The sequence below is a fragment of the Cygnus atratus genome, chromosome 1 (assembly GCF_013377495.2).
Source record: "Cygnus atratus isolate AKBS03 ecotype Queensland, Australia chromosome 1, CAtr_DNAZoo_HiC_assembly, whole genome shotgun sequence".
In the NCBI taxonomy this organism is placed as follows: domain Eukaryota; kingdom Metazoa; phylum Chordata; class Aves; order Anseriformes; family Anatidae; genus Cygnus; species Cygnus atratus.
The window spans coordinates 15,218,648-15,236,197 of NC_066362.1; the positions used below are offsets into that span (position 1 = coordinate 15,218,648).

General features: G+C 41.7%; 1 protein-coding gene across 4 annotated transcripts in view; it reads left to right on the forward strand.

Moving 5' to 3' along the window:
* DUS4L (dihydrouridine synthase 4 like) overlaps nucleotides 1–10,477 on the forward strand; it is a 41,166-nt gene extending 30,689 nt beyond the window's left edge. For all 4 annotated transcript variants that reach the window (XM_035549486.2, XM_035549485.1, XM_035549483.2 and 1 more), the window contains 2 exons: nucleotides 8,062–8,162; nucleotides 9,505–10,477. In XM_035549486.2, coding sequence (XP_035405379.1) covers nucleotides 8,062–8,162; nucleotides 9,505–9,543 — 140 coding nt within the window. In that variant the 3' untranslated portion in view covers nucleotides 9,544–10,477. The remainder of the gene's footprint in view (nucleotides 1–8,061; nucleotides 8,163–9,504) is intronic.
* The last annotated feature ends 7,073 nt before the right edge of the window (nucleotides 10,478–17,550 follow it).

Here is a 17,550-nt window from a genome sequence, read left to right on the forward strand (position 1 = left end):
AGTCTTTGACCAGTATTCTAAATGTATATATCTCTTGCAACAGAAGTGATAGCATTATTTTTTTAATCCCTTTCTAGCCTGCAAGGAAACATTCCTTGCAATTTATAGCATGGCACTTGTGAGCGGCTTCCGTGTTTAAGGTTTAGCTTGTCAAAACTGCTTTCCTGGCAATCTGTGTTGAGATAGGACAGAACCAAACAGGTAAAATCTGCTCTATTTGGATCTGCCAAGGTGTGTGATGCTTACGTACAACACCTACTCATCTGAAATTAATGTTTTTAAGATAACACTATCTGTGACCTTGTAAGCATTAATCAGATGTTCAGACTGTTACGAAACAGATTTTTGTGGTACCAGATAGCATGTTTTCATCAAAACAGTACTGCTTTCATATTGCAGGGCACTGCTACAAAGCTTCAAAAATAGCAACACCAAATATTTCGTGAAATCATTTTCATTGTCCACTGGGAAGGCAAGCAAGAGCAGCAGAACAGCTGTTTTCAGCTGGGCTTGAAGCAACACGAATCTTTAAATAGAGGGTCTCATTAATTCGCGTTCCCAGGCAGGTTTGATTGTGGTTTTTCCCTCTCCTGCTGTTTTCTTAAAGAAATGAAGGAAAGCAGCCTTTGAAGTGACAAGATCAATGAAAAACATAAATGCATATGTTTTATTTAAACTAACTGGTGGTATGTGACACTAATAAAATGTAAGCTTTTCAGTCAGGAGTGCTAGAGAGAGCTAAGGAATAAATAGATTTACCACATGCTGTTTCAGCTGCATTCTCCGTGCAGGCTGTTGTCCACTAGAAAGATGTATAAATTAAGGCGTGCTTGAGACTTTTTGTTGGGGGGGAGGGGGGGGAAGTGGGGGAGAGGATTTCTTTAAGGAATGAATCAGGAAATATTTATAGCCCTCCTCCTGATGCCACCCCCCTCGTTGCCAAAACATCAAACAGAAAACCCGGTGATTGTGTTAATTACCATCATCAGCTAAATGGTGTTGAGATACGTCTACCTTTTCTTTTTGGTAAGTATTCTTATACCTTATTTTGAGCAAACTGATAGCCAACAAGCTGTGGAAGTACTTGATACCAAGCACGTCTGTAGACAACTTCAGTATGGAGTGTTAGAGTTTGCACGTGAATTAAACTTGCTGTTTCTTTTGAAACTTCTGCAACCGAGCAGGTAAATACCAAGTTTCACGCTCACTAGGTGTGAGAAATGAATTACATAAAATCAAAGCTGGGATTGTTAGAGGTAAAACAAGCTTGTCAATTTTTTGCATGCCATTGAGCATGACTAAAATGTATCCTTCCCTTTGTGTCCACAAAGTCCAGTCCCTGAAGTTTTGGGGACACTTGAGGGGGAGGGGATTAAGAGTGTAGGTAATGCAACCTGGATATGAAACAAAGCAAAACTAATATAAAAAAATGTTTCCTGGTTTTTTTTTTTCTGCTATGTCAGTAAGAATTAGAAATTTGTGATTTTATTTTTTTCTGGTTGGTTGGTTGTTGCCCTGCTTGAATTGGAAAAACAAATGCAATCTTTTTCACCAAGCACTTTCAAATATCCACTGGTCTGGTACATTTGTAAACCTACCTACACATGGTGTGAGGGTGATATATTATGTTGTAGCAGGCTACATGTCAGAAGGTGAGGTACCTCAATAGAGCAATGCTTAGGAATCATCCTAAGCATGTCTGCTTTGCATCTCAATAACTCAGTTTAGTATCAGAGCAGTGCTGTGACTTCAGGGGAGTGGTAAATTTTCTTTAACGTTTTGAAATGCTCTTTACAACTTCTGGCAGAGAAAATGCTGTGTGTCTCCTCTTCCTGAAATTCTGACTGAAATTTCAGTGTACACAGTGACTATTGCAAACATTCAGGAGACTCATCTCTAGTTCTTCAGCTTTCTACCTTTTACAGGAAATGCAACCTACCGTATATTTTTGTTCAGTTAACCATAAGTGAAATCCTGAGAAGGTATTTTGCCACTTACTGTGCTCTGGACAGGTAGAGATGAAGAGTAAAAGTACAAGACAAAGAGACTGAGTAGTGAAATTATTAAAATCTGAAGAATGGTTGGAAACAAGTGGCAAAGATTTCAGCCAAATTTGTTTTCCTTTCAGACTTGACTTTCCTATCCCTGCTGAGGCCCTCTTTCTCTTTACTGAGGATGTGAAGGAAAGGGGGCTAGTTTTTCACTCCGTTATTGCAGACCCACATACTGGGGACTTTATAGGCACCCAGCAGTGTGACTAGCACTTTCGGAGCGTAAATCCATTTTTAGCATACCTGGACATGTAATAACACGACTTTTTTAAAAACCCTCTGAGATGGTATTTTATTGATACACTTGTCAGTTAAGGAAAATGTCTCACTATCTAAAATAAGTATGAGTAATCTTAGGAGCAGGCAATGCAGAGGTGAGCATGCTTTTCCTGATGCACGTTAGATGCATTTCTAACAAAATGTTGACTGAGATAATTAAAGGCTCTCTGTGGCTGCCAGTATCAGACCTATGGGATTTTTGTGGGGAAAGAAGAGGTAGTACGATATTGGGCAGTGTTAGTCAACTGCCATGCAAATTCACAACTGTTTTTTTGATCTGTGAAATGTGGCATTGCTGCAATGTTCATTTATCCAAAATGCTAATTGTGACAAGTATAATAGATGTAAGTAGTGGTTTGTTACTTTGTTTCATTTTGATGGCTTTGAAAATTATCCAAAAATCTACATCAACACAAACCATCTGCAGTTGGAGATGAGGTCGGAGTCAAAAGATGTTTGGTGAAGCAGCCATCCTCGGGTTGAGGGCAGGACTGGGACTTCCAGCGCATTAAATTTGTTTTCTCCCTCACAGATCCTGCGCTGTGGAAATGCTGTTGTGTGAAATCCCTCTTTGTAACTATGGGACCTTTTGGGCAGGAGGGAGACTTCCGCACGGCTGTACTATTCCACTTTCTGCTATCTCAGGTCATCTTTTTGGTGACGCTGTCCTGGTGTATGGTGGAGGCTCCAGCTTTATTTACACAACAGAAATTTATACAGAACAGCTAGTATCTGTCGAGTCTTGTAAGAGAACAGACTGGTGTTCCTGGTGGACTCCTGGCCGGCTTGTTGACCCCTTCCTTACTGTTCTAACAGTGTGTCGTAGCAAATGACATGCACCTAAAGCTTCTACCTCTGGCTAATGGAGCATAGCAGACGTTGTTGTCCCCAGCACCTGCGTGCAGTTGTTGAGCTGTGGCTTCATGGCATCTTTGAGCTGAGACTGTGGCGCCACATGGAGAAGAAATGCAAAGATAACATGTCTATGTCTCTGCCGTTAGGATTTCACTCTTTGTACGAACTTATCAAAGGAACTTAGGTGCCTTTGAACTTCAGTTCGACTTTTTCCTGAAAATACTCTTTATTTATCTGTATTTTTATCCTAGACATACAATGAGGGCAGGAGAAAATTCTGGCGAAACTCTGTGCATCCTTCAGTGAGGTTTGTGTGCTGTACACAATGTGTAGCAAGGGTGGGTTTTGTTTCATGGTTGCACAGCTCTGTAGGGAGACAGGAGTAAAGAGAACAGCAAGACGTGGGGAGGGCTGGTTTAGAAATAGTTTTTAAACTGTTGACTGTTCTAGAAAGCGTGCATGTACAGATATACAGCTTTCCCCTAAACGCTAAGATTACTGGGTGTTGGAAAGATAGAAGCGATTACCAGAGACCTTGTGAATACATTTCCTAGAACTGTTGCCACCAGTGACAATTCAGCTGGGCTTTTGTGCTGCTAGGCAGGCTAGTGACACACACATGAAAACTGTATTGACCTTGAGCTCTGCTGAAACACTCCAGTTCTTAAAATCAAACAAACAAAGTATCACCCTTTATCAGCTTTCTTTTGTAAGCTGGGAATAGGAGGCATGAGACAGGGGAATGAATTGACCGTGGTCTCGTGTTATTGAGCCAGTGACAGGGGGAGGTTTAGAAACCAAAGTCCATCTTTCTTAACCTTTTTAACTGAGATCATAACTGTGGTGGGCGCCGTTGCACAATGTCACATGCAAGAAAAGCTTATATTCATTTTTTGTTGTCTCAGAGGGATGGTACTGCATATAGCAAGCATGGTTTTGTTTATACAAGGGCATTTACATCATCTGCTGTAATGTCACTTTGTAGTGATGTTGCATTTGAGGTTGTCAGAGGTACTTGAAATCACTTGGTGTAATTTTTTTGGCTCTGCCTTCTCTCATTTTGTGTTTATCTGATCATTATATCTTCAAGGGAGAATTCAGAATTGATCTGGAACTACTTGACTGGAGCTGTGTTCCCAAAGATTTGTTGACAAATCCTGTCTCACCTGTGCCTAAATTCTGAAATGTGTCTAGCTCTTCCTCAACATGAATATTCTCAAAAGAGAGAGATCTTCTGTAGTCTTAAACTACTCCAAATCATATGAGTTTTTGACTTGTATTGTGAGCAACACTAATTTTAAATTCCAGACCATGCCAAATTTCCTTAGTGGTGAGCACTGTAAGTCAAGTAGTTCAGTCAGACCAGGACTAGTGGCTGTGCAGGAGAAGGCCCGAAGAAGGGGGGTGGAGGCTGCTTCTGTTGCTGTTGTTTCATTTTGTTCTACTCTTGTTGTTTCTCCATACTTCTTAAAATTAGAAGGTAACAGAAATAGTGCAGCTACTGGGCTGTAGGACTGGACTTCAGAGGAGTCTGATCTCTGAAGTAAACTCTTTATCCTGGAACAAGATACAGAGAATGTGGTAAGGGAAGGACAAGTCCTCTATCTTTCCCTGACTGTACATGTTGTATCATTTTATGGACCTCCAATCACACATTTAAGTGTAACAGGATAGGTTTCCATAAATGTCTTCTGATATTAAACTGCCCTAAGGATTTTTTTTCAATTTCTTCAAAGGGAAAGGGAAATAATGGAAAAAGATGTTCTACCTTTTACGGTACTGAGGCTGCACTCAGCACAAGAAGGACCTGAATATATTAGAACGATCCCAGAGGAGACCCAGAAGGATGATCAGAGGGCTGGAGCACCTCTCCTATGAAGACAGGTTGAGGGAGTTGGGCTTGTTCAGCCTGGAGAAGAGAAGGCTCTGGGAGAGACCTTAGAGCATCCTTCCAGTGCCTAAAGGGGGCCTACAGGAAAGCTGTGGGGAGGGACTCTGTACGACATGCAGAATTGGCTTTAAACTAAAAAGGGGAGACTTAGATTAGACATTAGGAAGAATTCTTTCAGAATTGAGTTTTAAGCCTCAGAAGCCCATGGGGTTTTTTTGGCATTACAAAGAGCAGGCATTCAATTTCCACTTAAAGGAAGAAATTCTTTACTGTGAGGGTGGTGAGGCCCTGGCACAGGCTGCCCAGAGAAGCTGTGGATGCCCCATCCCTGGAGGTGTTCAAGGCCAGGCTGGATGGGGCTTTGGGCAACGTGGTCTGGTGGGAGGTGTCCCTGCCCATGGCAGGGGGTTGGAACTAGACGGTCTCTAAGGTCCCTTCCAACCCAAAGTAGTCTGTGCATTCCAGTTCTGGAACTTAATGACTTTTTTTTCTAATTAGCTGCATTAACATAGAAGCAGTGTCTCTCACCTCATGCCTGCTCATGCATTTACTTGGTAGGAACAATCAGCTCTTGGGTTTTGCTTGCCGCCAGTCCAGCTGCTCTGTCTCCTTTGAGGCAAAACAACAGGCCAGATGGAAGCTGGAAGCAATAACCGACTGTGTTGTGTACAAGAACTATTTTCTGGTTTATGCTGGAGCAGTGTTCGTTTGATGCGATCCATATGACAAACAATATACCTGTACAATTGATTTGGCTGTAGGGCAGTGTTCGTGTCGTGGCAAAACAGTTGAGCAGTGACGTCTGGAGAGTCTCTGTTGCTTGACAAGAAGACATCCTGGCGTGCTGCAGAATTCATGTGGTCAAAAATGTGACACTTTTTTTTTATTGTGTGGCCCCAGCAGGAGCGAGGCCGATTTTTCTAATCCGCAGCCAAGGCAGGTGGAAAGGACAATCTGCTCTTTGCTTTTTCCCCTTCTGGGGTTAGTTGAGGTGTTCTGTCGCGCATCTGTTTTGGTCAAAACATTGAAACAGTGTGCTGGCTTGTTGTTTGCTTTCTTGATTTGCAGATACCTCCAGATACTTTGTTCATGTTTTAAAGATACAGTTGTTTTCAGATGCCCCTAATGTACTGTGCTGCTGCTGGTAAACAGCTGAATAGCGTTAGATCAATTAGGACTTCTTCAGAAATACAGTATTTTCACGGTAGTTAACTGGAAAACTGGCAGGTTTAGCAGAGGTGAAATGGCATATGGATGTGAATTTTGCCTACAGCTTAACAGTCAGAGGCTTATCAAATTGTCACAGGTTGGCTTTACAGTTATTTCCAAATTTTACTATCCATATTTTAAACAGTAGCAAGAGTAGAGAGAGGATCAGAAAGAGTAAATGCAGTGCGGTTTTACTTGCCAGACATGTGGAAATCATAGTTATCCAAATACCCAGACTTTTAGAAAAAGATGTTTGCACTGATGCTGTCAAGATTGCGTTGAAAAGATAACTCTGCGAAGTGAAGTGAAAGAAAGAATGGGAAGGTACAGAATGATTTTTTGACCACCATGGAGTCAATAGGCTTAAATGTAATTAACGTCAGTAAATCAGAATTTCAGGCAAGTTGAAAGTCATATTACTGGAAAAACACTTAAAGGTTTTTAAAATGAGATTTTTTTCAAAATTATTTTCAATCTAAACATCCAATTTAATTAATTAAAACAGGGAATGAGGAGGGAATTTTCCTCTGTGCATGCAGGAAAGTTTTCAAGATCTGTGTCCTGATGTCCCAGGAACTAGGGATCAGGAGTAAGCTCCCAAAGTGAAATACGGTTCAGACGAGAGTGCTTGTAGCTCGGTGCTTAACAGAAAGCACATCTAGATCCTCAGGTTTTGAGAGCAGGCTCTCTTACAGAAGTGCTGCAGTTCTTGAGTGTCTGGGAGGTCTCTGGGAAAGAGCAGTCTGCCTCAGGCAGCTCACAAAGGATCATCCACATTGTTGGAACAGGGAAAATAGCCATATTTAAAAACACAGATCTCAGTGGTACAAATAGAAAGAAACATCTGCTATGTGAGGCAGCCCTATAGGTCATTAGCCATGTTCCTCTGCATGAGTAAGTCAAGTTTTTGGATATGCCTGTGCTGTTACAGCAGAAAAACATATACAGATATGTGAGATACTTATAGCATAGGTATGTAATGATGTCTAAGTGACCTTACTGAATGCTCACATAACAGGTTAGGAGTAATGATTTTATGAAACTTTATGCTGATTTACCTCGCATTGTAAATTAGCCCCTGTGGATTCCTGGTACTTCGCACTGCAGCATAGACCTGCAATGTATACTTGTTCTTGATTTATTACTGCTGAAGTAGGGAGTAGAAAAATAAGTACTTTTTCCTCACAGGAGGAGCCTGTTATGGTTGTCTGTCCCACCACCACCGTTTTTGCCTTCTCATCCATAAAGCACCGGTTCTAGCGAATGAACTCATGCGTGGTAAAACAGACAGTAGGGCAAAAAGGGGGGTCAGTGCTCCTGTCATAATGTATTATATCCCTATATCCCTCCTACCCCCATTTGATAGACAGCCTCGGTTACTTTGCTAAAATCCTGTGCAGTGTTTGAATACTGTCTTCCTTTTAAGATGTCTGACAGTTTTGCTCTGGGGGTTGTAGAGTTTTATTTTTCTGGAGTTGTCTCCCGCAATATGACAAAAGACTGTAGTCTCACTCATTTCTTACCTCAGTCAAAAGTTTACTGGTCTTGCCCTTGCTTTACATATAACGCTTTCCTGTTCGTTGTGTTGCTGTTCTTGAATACAAGTCATTCCTTTCCCTATCCTCCTTGTCTCTTTCTGTGTCCGTGATGCTCCATTTTACATTTCAGCTTTTTGTGAGGAAGGGCCGTCGAGTGCAATGGAGCCCTAATATATAATCAGGGCTCTGAGGAACTGCAGGAATACAAGTAATAACACAAATTCTGATTTTTTTACAGCTCTTTTCAAGGCAAATAATGAAGTGACAGCTGTTAAAAAGCAGTCTGAAGGCCTTAAAAAAGAATATGACCGTCTGATGAAAGAATATGAACGGCTTCAGGTAGGTGGTTCTGGCTCCCTGTATGAACGCAACATTCTGAAATTGTACCAGCAAAAATCTGCTTGTTAGGTGTTTATGATGCGAGGAATTTGCCAAAATCTTTAGTACAGCATAAAGTTACAACGGGCAGCACTCCTTAAACTTCATCAAAATAGTAAAACTTTGTCTTGTAAGAACTGGATGGCAAAGCTATTAGCATTTTCTTCTTTGCACTTCAGGTCATCAGCAGACACTTTTTGGCTGTCGCTTGGGAGTTAAGATTCAGATCAAACAGAAGCTTCTGAGAAAATGATAGCAATAGTGTGTGTGGTATATACATAGCTCATAGGTGCCATTTTATTTTGTTTGCTCTCTAAACATGCTTTTGCAACACTAGGTTATAAATGTTGCAATACTGTTAATATGCAAGAAGGAAAAAAAATGCCTAGGCTAAAAACAGGCTAGTATAAAAATTCAACTGAAGTACGGAATACAAAAAACCACGAACTAAAGCAGAATTAGCAGTTTGATTGGGTTTGCATATGTGCATAGCTAGAATACTCATACTATGTACAGTAATTACTTGTGGTAAAACTGGGAGCCCTGCTTGTTCTTCTTGTCTGAGAGGTGATTGTATGTTGCATGCCTAACATCTGCCTCAGCCTGTCAGTTTTGATTGAAATCTGTCAGTAAACATGAATGTTAGTCTGTTTACAAGTAGTGGCCTTGGGATAAAATACATCAATGATGTTAACATTCTGGTGACCACTTCTCAAGAAGGGCGGTTTGGCTGTGTGTTAAAAAACAGACAAACAGGCAAATCTGAGGTGGTTATCATCTTGCGGTGTGTAAAGCTGCTTACTGATTTCCTGGCCTCATCCTGTCCTTCTATAGAGACTGTTCAGTTGGCCTCTGTGTTCTGAAGCTGAGACCACCATCTGTGTCCTATCTTTATGCTTCCTAGTGCAATGAGCCACAGTAGTGCTGCTGCTGCATTGCCAACGGCCTCGTAGTCCGTGATACACATCCTCAAGTTTTTTTCCGTTTACCTCTGACTGAAAGTACAGAAGGTACTGAGCACCCAGCGCATTCAACTGGTTTATCCCTAGGAGTTGTTAGAAGAAAACCTTTTGCTTAGTTCGCTGCACAGTTCAACTGTAACACGAACAGAGAGCAGTAGGCTGCATGGCCGTTAATGTATTAGGATCTGAAGCACGCGTATTATGGGGGGAGTATTGATGGGACTGCAGCTTTTTGAAGTGAACAAACAGGTTCAGTACAAGGGGGCAAAATGGGATATCTGGAGTCAACAGTTCCTGATTTTGCCAACATAAAACATAATTTTTAATCTCTCTGTTTTCAGGACAGTTCAAGCGAAGCAGAAGACAAGAAAGACCTGTAAGTGTGTCTAAGGTGGATGGATGGCATTGGTACAATTGCTTCAGTGTGAAAAGCCTCGCACTATTTAGGCTCCTGATGCGTATCTGAAACAAAACTTGATTTTTCTGAAAAGCACATGCACTGCAGGTCACAATTCAGATTCCGCTAATATATCTTGGTTGCCAATATATTCTGTGTTTGAAATAAAAACGTTAAGTGGCTTACCAGATTTCCCCTGGAGTTTGTCACTGCTCTTGCGAGAAAAAACATGATAATCTTTCAATTCCATCTGGAGCAACTGGTCTCCAAGCTCTCACCTTTCAAAATGGTAAAAGATTGTGCACCGTTTGCTTGTAGCATTCGAGTGAGATTGTATATCATGCTAAACCTTAAAAACACAGTTACCTAGAAAAGAAAAAGTCTCTTGTGACACCTATTTGGAGTCTTCAGAAATTCATTTAGCAGTGGGTTGTACAAGCTTTTCATCAATCCTTCCACTTCAGTGGAAAACTGAATGACAATCAATCTAAAGAAAATAACTAAATAAAACTGTATTTCTAAATCCGTCTCACTAGCTTGTGACTTCCACTTAGCCACATGGATGAATGTATTTTAACAAATAATATTTTGCATGCCTCTGGCTTCTTTTTCGTTAATATACTGGGTTCTGCCAGTTTTCATAACCTATTTTTTTAATTGGTTGTTATTAACATTCTGAACTTTTACACTGTTTACATCCATTTACACAGTACATGCCACCTAACTGCTTTTGCCTTGCTAGGTAAACATTGTTTTATTTTTTTGTGGATACAATACCTCGAATAAATGTGCACTGTTTTGCATAAGCTCTTCTTGGCATTCTGACAGTTGTTTTGAGTTTTTTTTTTGTTAGTTGGTTCCAATTTGTATTTGAAAGTTGGATATGTTTCTTATATTAAAGGGATTGTTTAAGTTCATGAGTTTGAGTTTATTCATGTAAATCTTACCCAATCTTATCACAGTTAAGAAGTATGTACACAAAGAACAAAATACACTTCTAACTTGGTGATACTCCTGGAAATACAGCCTTCTTCATAGGGCTAATTTCCCTCCACAAGTAGGATTTGTTTATCTTAGAATTTTAACACAGCACATATATTGAGTGCTATAAAGCATATCATCGTAGCATGTTAAATAAGGATGTTTCTAAAAAGTAGCTCATCTTTGCAGAGTCATAGAATCATTAAGATTGGAAAAGACCTCCAAGATCGTCTGATCCAACCAATATTACCCAGTAGTATAGAATGTATTCTGAGGGATTCTAAGAGGTTGGAGATTTGTTTCTTTATATCAAAACTTCTAAGGAAAAGCTCCCAATTTTAAGTAGCACCTCCTCCTCCCCAATTTTTGGTGATGTAATTGAATATATTGTCTATATATTTTCTTTCCAGACATTCTGAAATATTTAAAATGATAGCTGAGTGTTACCCCAATCTTACAATCTGATCTAAAGACTATTTTTGGAAGCCTGGGAAATGAAGCACTTTCATCTCAGAAGACTAGTTCTGGAGATCAAAGGCTAAAATATTTGTGGATCTGTCACTTCTAACAAGGATCTACAGTAGATACAGTCTCACGTGATTTAAATACTGAGAGGAGACTTGAAAAAGAAAAAGGAAAAAAGACATAAAACATTTGATCTTAATAACAGAATAAACACTGTACCCCCATCTCCTCTTTTTTTTTACTTTAGACCCAAAACAAGAGCAAGTATCACTTGCTTGTTATTTACTATTATCTACTCATTGAGTTTAAAGCATTTCTTCATATAAACAAGCTGAATGTGCGCCAGCAGTGTGACCTGGCAGCCAAAAGGGCCAGCTGTACCCTGGGGTGCATCAAGCACAGCACTGCCAGCCGGTCGAGGGAAGGGATTGTCCTGCTCAGCTGTGCGGACTCACCTCAAGCAGGTTTGGGTGCCAGAGTGTAAGAAAAATATAAAACTAACTGTTAGTGTCCAAAGGAGGGCTACAAAGATGGTGAAGGGCCTATGGGGCAAGATGAATGAGGAGCAGCTGAGGTCCCTGGGTTTGTTCAGCCCAGAGCAGAGCAGGCCGAGGGCAGGCCTCATGGCGGCCTGCAGCTCCCTCACGAGGGGAGCGGAGGGGCAGGCGCTGAGCTCTGCTCTCTGGGGACAGCGACAGGACCCGAGGGAACGGCATGGAGCTGGGACAGGGGAGGTCAGGCTGGGTGTTAGGGAAAGGTTCTGCACCCAGAGGGTGGTCGGGCACTGGTACAGGCTCCCCAGGGCAGTGGGCACAGCACTGAGCTGCCAGAGTTCAGGGAGCATTTGGACAAAGCTCTCAAGACACATGGTCTGAGTTTTGGGTGGTCCTTTGGGGGCCCAAGAGTTGGACTCCATAATTCTTGTGGGTCCCTTCCATCTTGGGGTATTCTATGATAAATACATAATTAGTAATTTAAATGAAAAACATCACGCAAAGTACTTTTCACCTCTAAAAATGTATCTTAGTATGCATAATATGGAACAAAAAAAATCAGTTGTGATTGCACTGATAGTGTCAATATTTCACCTTGACGAGGAAGGCCGGATGCTTCATGTAATTTTTGTTGTAGAGCATGAGTGAAGTTTGAAGGTGTGCATAGTGGTATGTATTGCTCCACCAGAAGGTGAAAATGATGCCTAGTATTTTTAACAATATACATTCAACTCGTGATACTCACGTACTGCCCTCCATAATGACATCAGTAACCTCAGCCTAGCACGACATAACCTCAGCATAGCATTTCCTACTGCCTGATCAGAAGGTGGCGATGCACTTACAAAGAGATTGAAGATGCAGAGGCTAAAAACAAACAGAACCCCTCTACATATCAGGCCACAGAGGGATTGCCTAAAGCTCCCAGGCTTCCTACTCTGCCTCTAGTTACTTCTTCTGTCATATCCATTATTTGTATCATTTATCAAATTTCCCTGTCACATAGTAGAATGTGACAGTTACCTTTACTGTGGGTGGTCACACACATTTCACTGAGTTGGATACCATGCGCAGCTCTGTAGAGATCTAACACATCCATCCCAGCTTTGTTCATGTAAAAGTGATTTTTTGTTGCTCATATGGAAGTCCTTTGTAGTACCTGCTTTGTAGAACTACTCTTCCACAGAACACTTGAGACACGTTTTTCATAAAACCAGAAGTCTAGATCATATACCTGGAAATTCCAGTAGGCAGCAAGTGTTTCAGAACAGCTTGCATGTGCATTATTTCAAAATATTTTATACATATTCAGAGCCTTCAGGGGTCTGGATTGATCAGCTTTAAGTAAAGTTTTCTGGTCAGTAATATTTCAAGTTATGAGTCATATGCAGGGAAGAGTAAATCAAGATTGCACATTTTTAACTCCAGATCCATTTTGTAGGAAAGAATTATAAAAAAATTACATCTGCACTAACACTGATAGAATCAGAATTACTTCCCATACTCCTGTTTGATGGTTGATTTAATTCTGGGTATGTCTCCAGAAGGAAGAATTTAAATCTCTTTATACCTAATGTCAACGTAATTGTCTGGTTGTTTGGGGGCTTTTTTTTTGTCTTTACAAAAGTAGGAATGTGCAGTTTCAGTATTTGAGTGGGGAAACATGAGAGAGTGCGAAACAGTTCTAAAAGTACTTGCTCAGGTTTAAGTAATAGCGGCTTTAAAAAAAAAAAAGTAAAAAGAAAAGAAAAAAGAAAAAAGAAAAAACATGTTTTCATGTTTTTTCATAAACTCCTTTTTCTGCTGAGTCAAGAAAGCAGTGAGGTCATGGTGGGTGCATGAGAACTGACCTGAATATTAATAGACTTAACTACATGCTTTTCCTTAAATGAAAACAACCTTAGTTAGGCAGAGTGTTTTTCCCTTTTTCCATTTTTTGAAACAAATGTCTGGCAATGTACCTTATTTAGTAACATAAAATGCACACAGTCTTTCCTGAAAATGTATTTGCTTGTTAGCTGCGCTTGCTGCAGCAGGAGTCCCCAGCCACATCCCCTCATCGAAGAGGCGCTATGCTTCCGGAGCTTGTTCTGAAGGGTGAAAGCTCTGGTTTTGCTCAGCACTGAAAATAGCACAAGTTTATTTTTTCCAAATGTGAAGATATTGTAGAAGTCTTACACGTCTGCCTCAGTTCTTGAGCAATCCTTGAAATACTGAATTTACTTTGTAAGCTCTTTGGGACAGAAATCCTCATTTTGCTTTGCCTTTGGACAGTGCTTATCCCAGTGGCAACTGTAAGATGGGTCCTTATGCAACTGGATGCAAATGATTTCACAGATAAGTTGGAAAATCAGCTCTCATTTATGTCTTTCCAGTTCTCCAGTACTCCGTGCTGAATATTGCTGTGTATGTTAACTGTAAGGTCTAAAACTGTAGTTTTGCAACTGAGCATCTCCAATTCAGACAGAACGTGGAATGTTTTATTTTCTATGATAAAATGTGATACTTACATTTCACTCTTGAGAAATTTTATAAATAGAGCCAAGCATTGCGAAGTGCGTTGTGAGGAAAACAGGAGAGTCCCTCTAGTTTTGTGTCCCTCACTCTGAAATGCGATGGTGCTCCATAGGAAATCCCTGTTGTCATCTGCAAGAGTAAGTCTGCCCTAAAAGGTTGTTGATATTCCACCTCCTGGCAGGGGGAAGGAGAACATGGTGCAATCCTAAAGGCCAGTTCTTTCTATGCTAGAGCATTCCCTTATGAAGTCCACTGAGGCGGTCTTACTCTACACCAACACAATCAAGTTTGGGGTTTTCAGATTCCCAAATACACTTGGGTGCATCAGGGTTTAGCAAGTGGGAGCCTATGCCCTATGTCTTGTGAATAGGGGGAATTTGATACCAGAGCAAGCGTACCTGTTAGAGGTAAGGAGATACCAAAGGCAGCTACTTGGAAAAATGAAAACAGGAAGCATCTCTCAGAACATACTTGTCGGGAAATGACACCGACTGCAGCTGTAATAAAAGCATGTCTGCAAGACCTGGGTTCATAGCTTAAATCCTTTCCTGTATTTGTCTGCCAGAGATCAGACTGTCTGTGTAGTCTGATGAGGTTTACTTTTTTTCTTTGAAAACAGAGCCAGAAGAGGCGGTACTTTTGGTGATAATCATACTTTGTAAGACAGCTTAATAGCTGCTCACCTGAAAAGTAGAACTCTGTTCAACATCTTCCTTAGCTTGAGGTTTAAACCCATATTCCTTTGACTATAGAAGAAACTCAAAGCTGGCTAGCAAGGTGCTTGTCTACTCCTTCCCTTCAGAGTGTAAGACACGGTACAGAAAATACAGTGAGAGAGCAAGTAAAAGGGACTGTTATTCTTGGCAAGTAACAAACTCTTAGGCTTTGATTCTTCTCCAGCCATGACTTAGGCATTTTGAGTTACGGACTAGGCATAGACCATGCAGCGATACCAGAAGCAGGGACTTGGAAACAGGCTCTGTATCCATCCTAGCCTTGTTTCTCTCATACCAGATACAAGATCTATGTAGGAAATAGTAACAAATAATAAGGTGAACAAAAGGGTTTATAAGACTGATGTTGATTTGAAGCTAACAAACAGCAACAAAAAAAGCTAAAGTTGAAAAAGGAAATGAACAGGCAGCCTTCTAGCTTTAAGGGTTACAGTTCAGGGAAAGAGGATGCTAAATGGGGCTGCATCCTGACTGGGGTCAGCAATATCTCAGTTTAGAAACTCACTGATTCTGATTTCACACTGACCCACCTGTGTGTATGGGATCCATTCTGCACCAACCAGGGGTTGCATTTTCTTTGTCTTCTTCCTCAGTTTGTTTTGTTTTCAAGTACAGGTGCGTGCACTGTCACACAGATGGCACTTTTTCTTGAAGTCTCTTGTCCTCAAAGGTGCATACTTCATCCTGCCAATACACACAGTCCTACAGGGTTCTCATCTCTACACCAACTGCTGATTCTACAGCATCTCATCACCTGTGAGATGCTGAACCTCAGCATTCATGTGCTGCAGGAAATAGATTTGCAAGGAACACGAGTTACACTTGATTCAGATTCTTCCGACTGTAGTCTTCCAATATTAATTGCCATGTTCAGTATGACTTTGGGGTTGTTTTGGTTTTGCTTGGTATCATCTAGTTCTCTTCTAAAATCCTAGTTATATGAATAATAAAATAATCATACTTTTGTGGGTGTTATAGGAGAAAAGGATATGTAATATGCATCCAGTCCTCAAAACTGAGTTTATGTTGTGTGTTTTAAGTGTAGAGCATCTATTGGATTCCTGCAAATGTTTTTGCTGCTGTAATTCTTTACTTTAATGATTAACCTAGAAGCCATTATGCCTTCTGGAGTCCTTTCACTGTCTTTGTGTTCAGTTTTGAACCTAAGAAGATATTACCACAAGAGCTTTTCAAAGCTAGATTTCAGAACTGCTCTTCGTGCTACTCCATTTTTAACAGGAGTGGATTATAACTCAGTAGATTACCCAGTTTTGAAGCCAGCTGAGTTTTCCATATGTACTTCAGCATACATCTAACTGAATCAGACTCCTGTTCTGTTTCCCAACACACATTCCATTTCCCTGCAGCATTATCTGCTAGCAATAATAATAATAATAAAATAAAATCTGAAAGCAGCCTAATTCTGCAGCGCATAACACTTACATAGGATAACTTTTCTTAAAATCAAAGTCCTACTGCTAAATATTAACTGTCGGCTTTTACTTGCTCCAGGGCTGTGTTTATGGGCTTCTACAAAACTTTGGGACTCTGCTTAGGAACCTGGCTGTTTGGCTGCCTGATACAACTTTGCTCAGATCAAAGCATTTCAGCAGCTCACCTAGACATTTCTCAGAGTACAGCAGCAGGGGAAGTCTGTCACAGTCTTAACACCACAAAAAGTACTTTCAGCAAGTGACCTCTTTCCAGTTCAGCAAAGTCAGCTTCAACATGCCTGAAGCTAGGACTATGCTTAAATGCTTTGAAACCAAGGCCATCAAGAATCTTCACAGCTGAGTATCTCATTGAACAGATATTTTGTTTGATCAGGTACCCTCAATGTGTGCCTCTTTGGTGTCAGTTGAAACATTGGCCCTGATTCTAGATTTGGAAAGTCTTCTGGGGTGATGAGGACACTTGCTTTGCTTTACTCCTGCAAGATCTTTGTGAGGTTGTCCTCTATACAAAACATGGAGCAGCTGCAGGTGTAGCTAGCAGTACTTAATAGGTTTGATTTTTTCAGCCCCAGTCTTATCTCTAAGCCAAAGTCATAGCAGGGCTGGCAAGGAGTTCGTTCCCTCTGATCCCCCTTGGGCAAACTAGCAACTGCAGGCTGCCTTCTGTCATTTCAGGTGTGACCCAAAGAGCCCGGGGGCTCCGAAACGCTTCTGCTTCCCGCTGAGGCAGTGAGGTGATGCTGGGGGAACAGATCTGCTGCTCGATGCTCCCATCTCCAGCCTCCTGCCTTCAGCCTCCTGTTTGCGAATGGCTTGGTTTGTTTGGAGCTCGTACCTCCGCGTGGAGTCAACCTCCAAGGGTTCGATCACGGGATTTTGGGGTCAGGAAGCTCAGAGGAGGTTCCCAGGTAGGCCGAGCAGTGAGCGGAGCAGCCGGATCTGTCTCGTCCCCTCAGGCTTGTCTTAACAGTGAGGGACAAGCACTTTGTGTCCTTGAGCAGATGGCTGAGGGCCACCACCCCCAAGGTGCTAGCCCTCAGGGAAGGTGATGGCTGAAGGAGGGGGGGACAAGATTTTTCACCTGGGAGACACAGGGCAGCTGTCAGCAGGCTTTGTGCGTGTGCCCAGAGCCCGGCTCCACACACGGGGAGGAATTCCCCCCCCCACAACGCCCCTACTTGGAAATGCAGCCCCTCGAGGGGACGAGAGAGGGGCCGGGGGTGGGGAAGGGCCGCGGGGCTGGGAGGGTCGCTCTGGGGAGCGGCCGGCCCGGGGCAGGGCTTGCGAAGGAGCCTGGGGGTGGTTGGAGGCGTCTCCCGGGCCAGCCCGGAGCCGGCTGTCGATG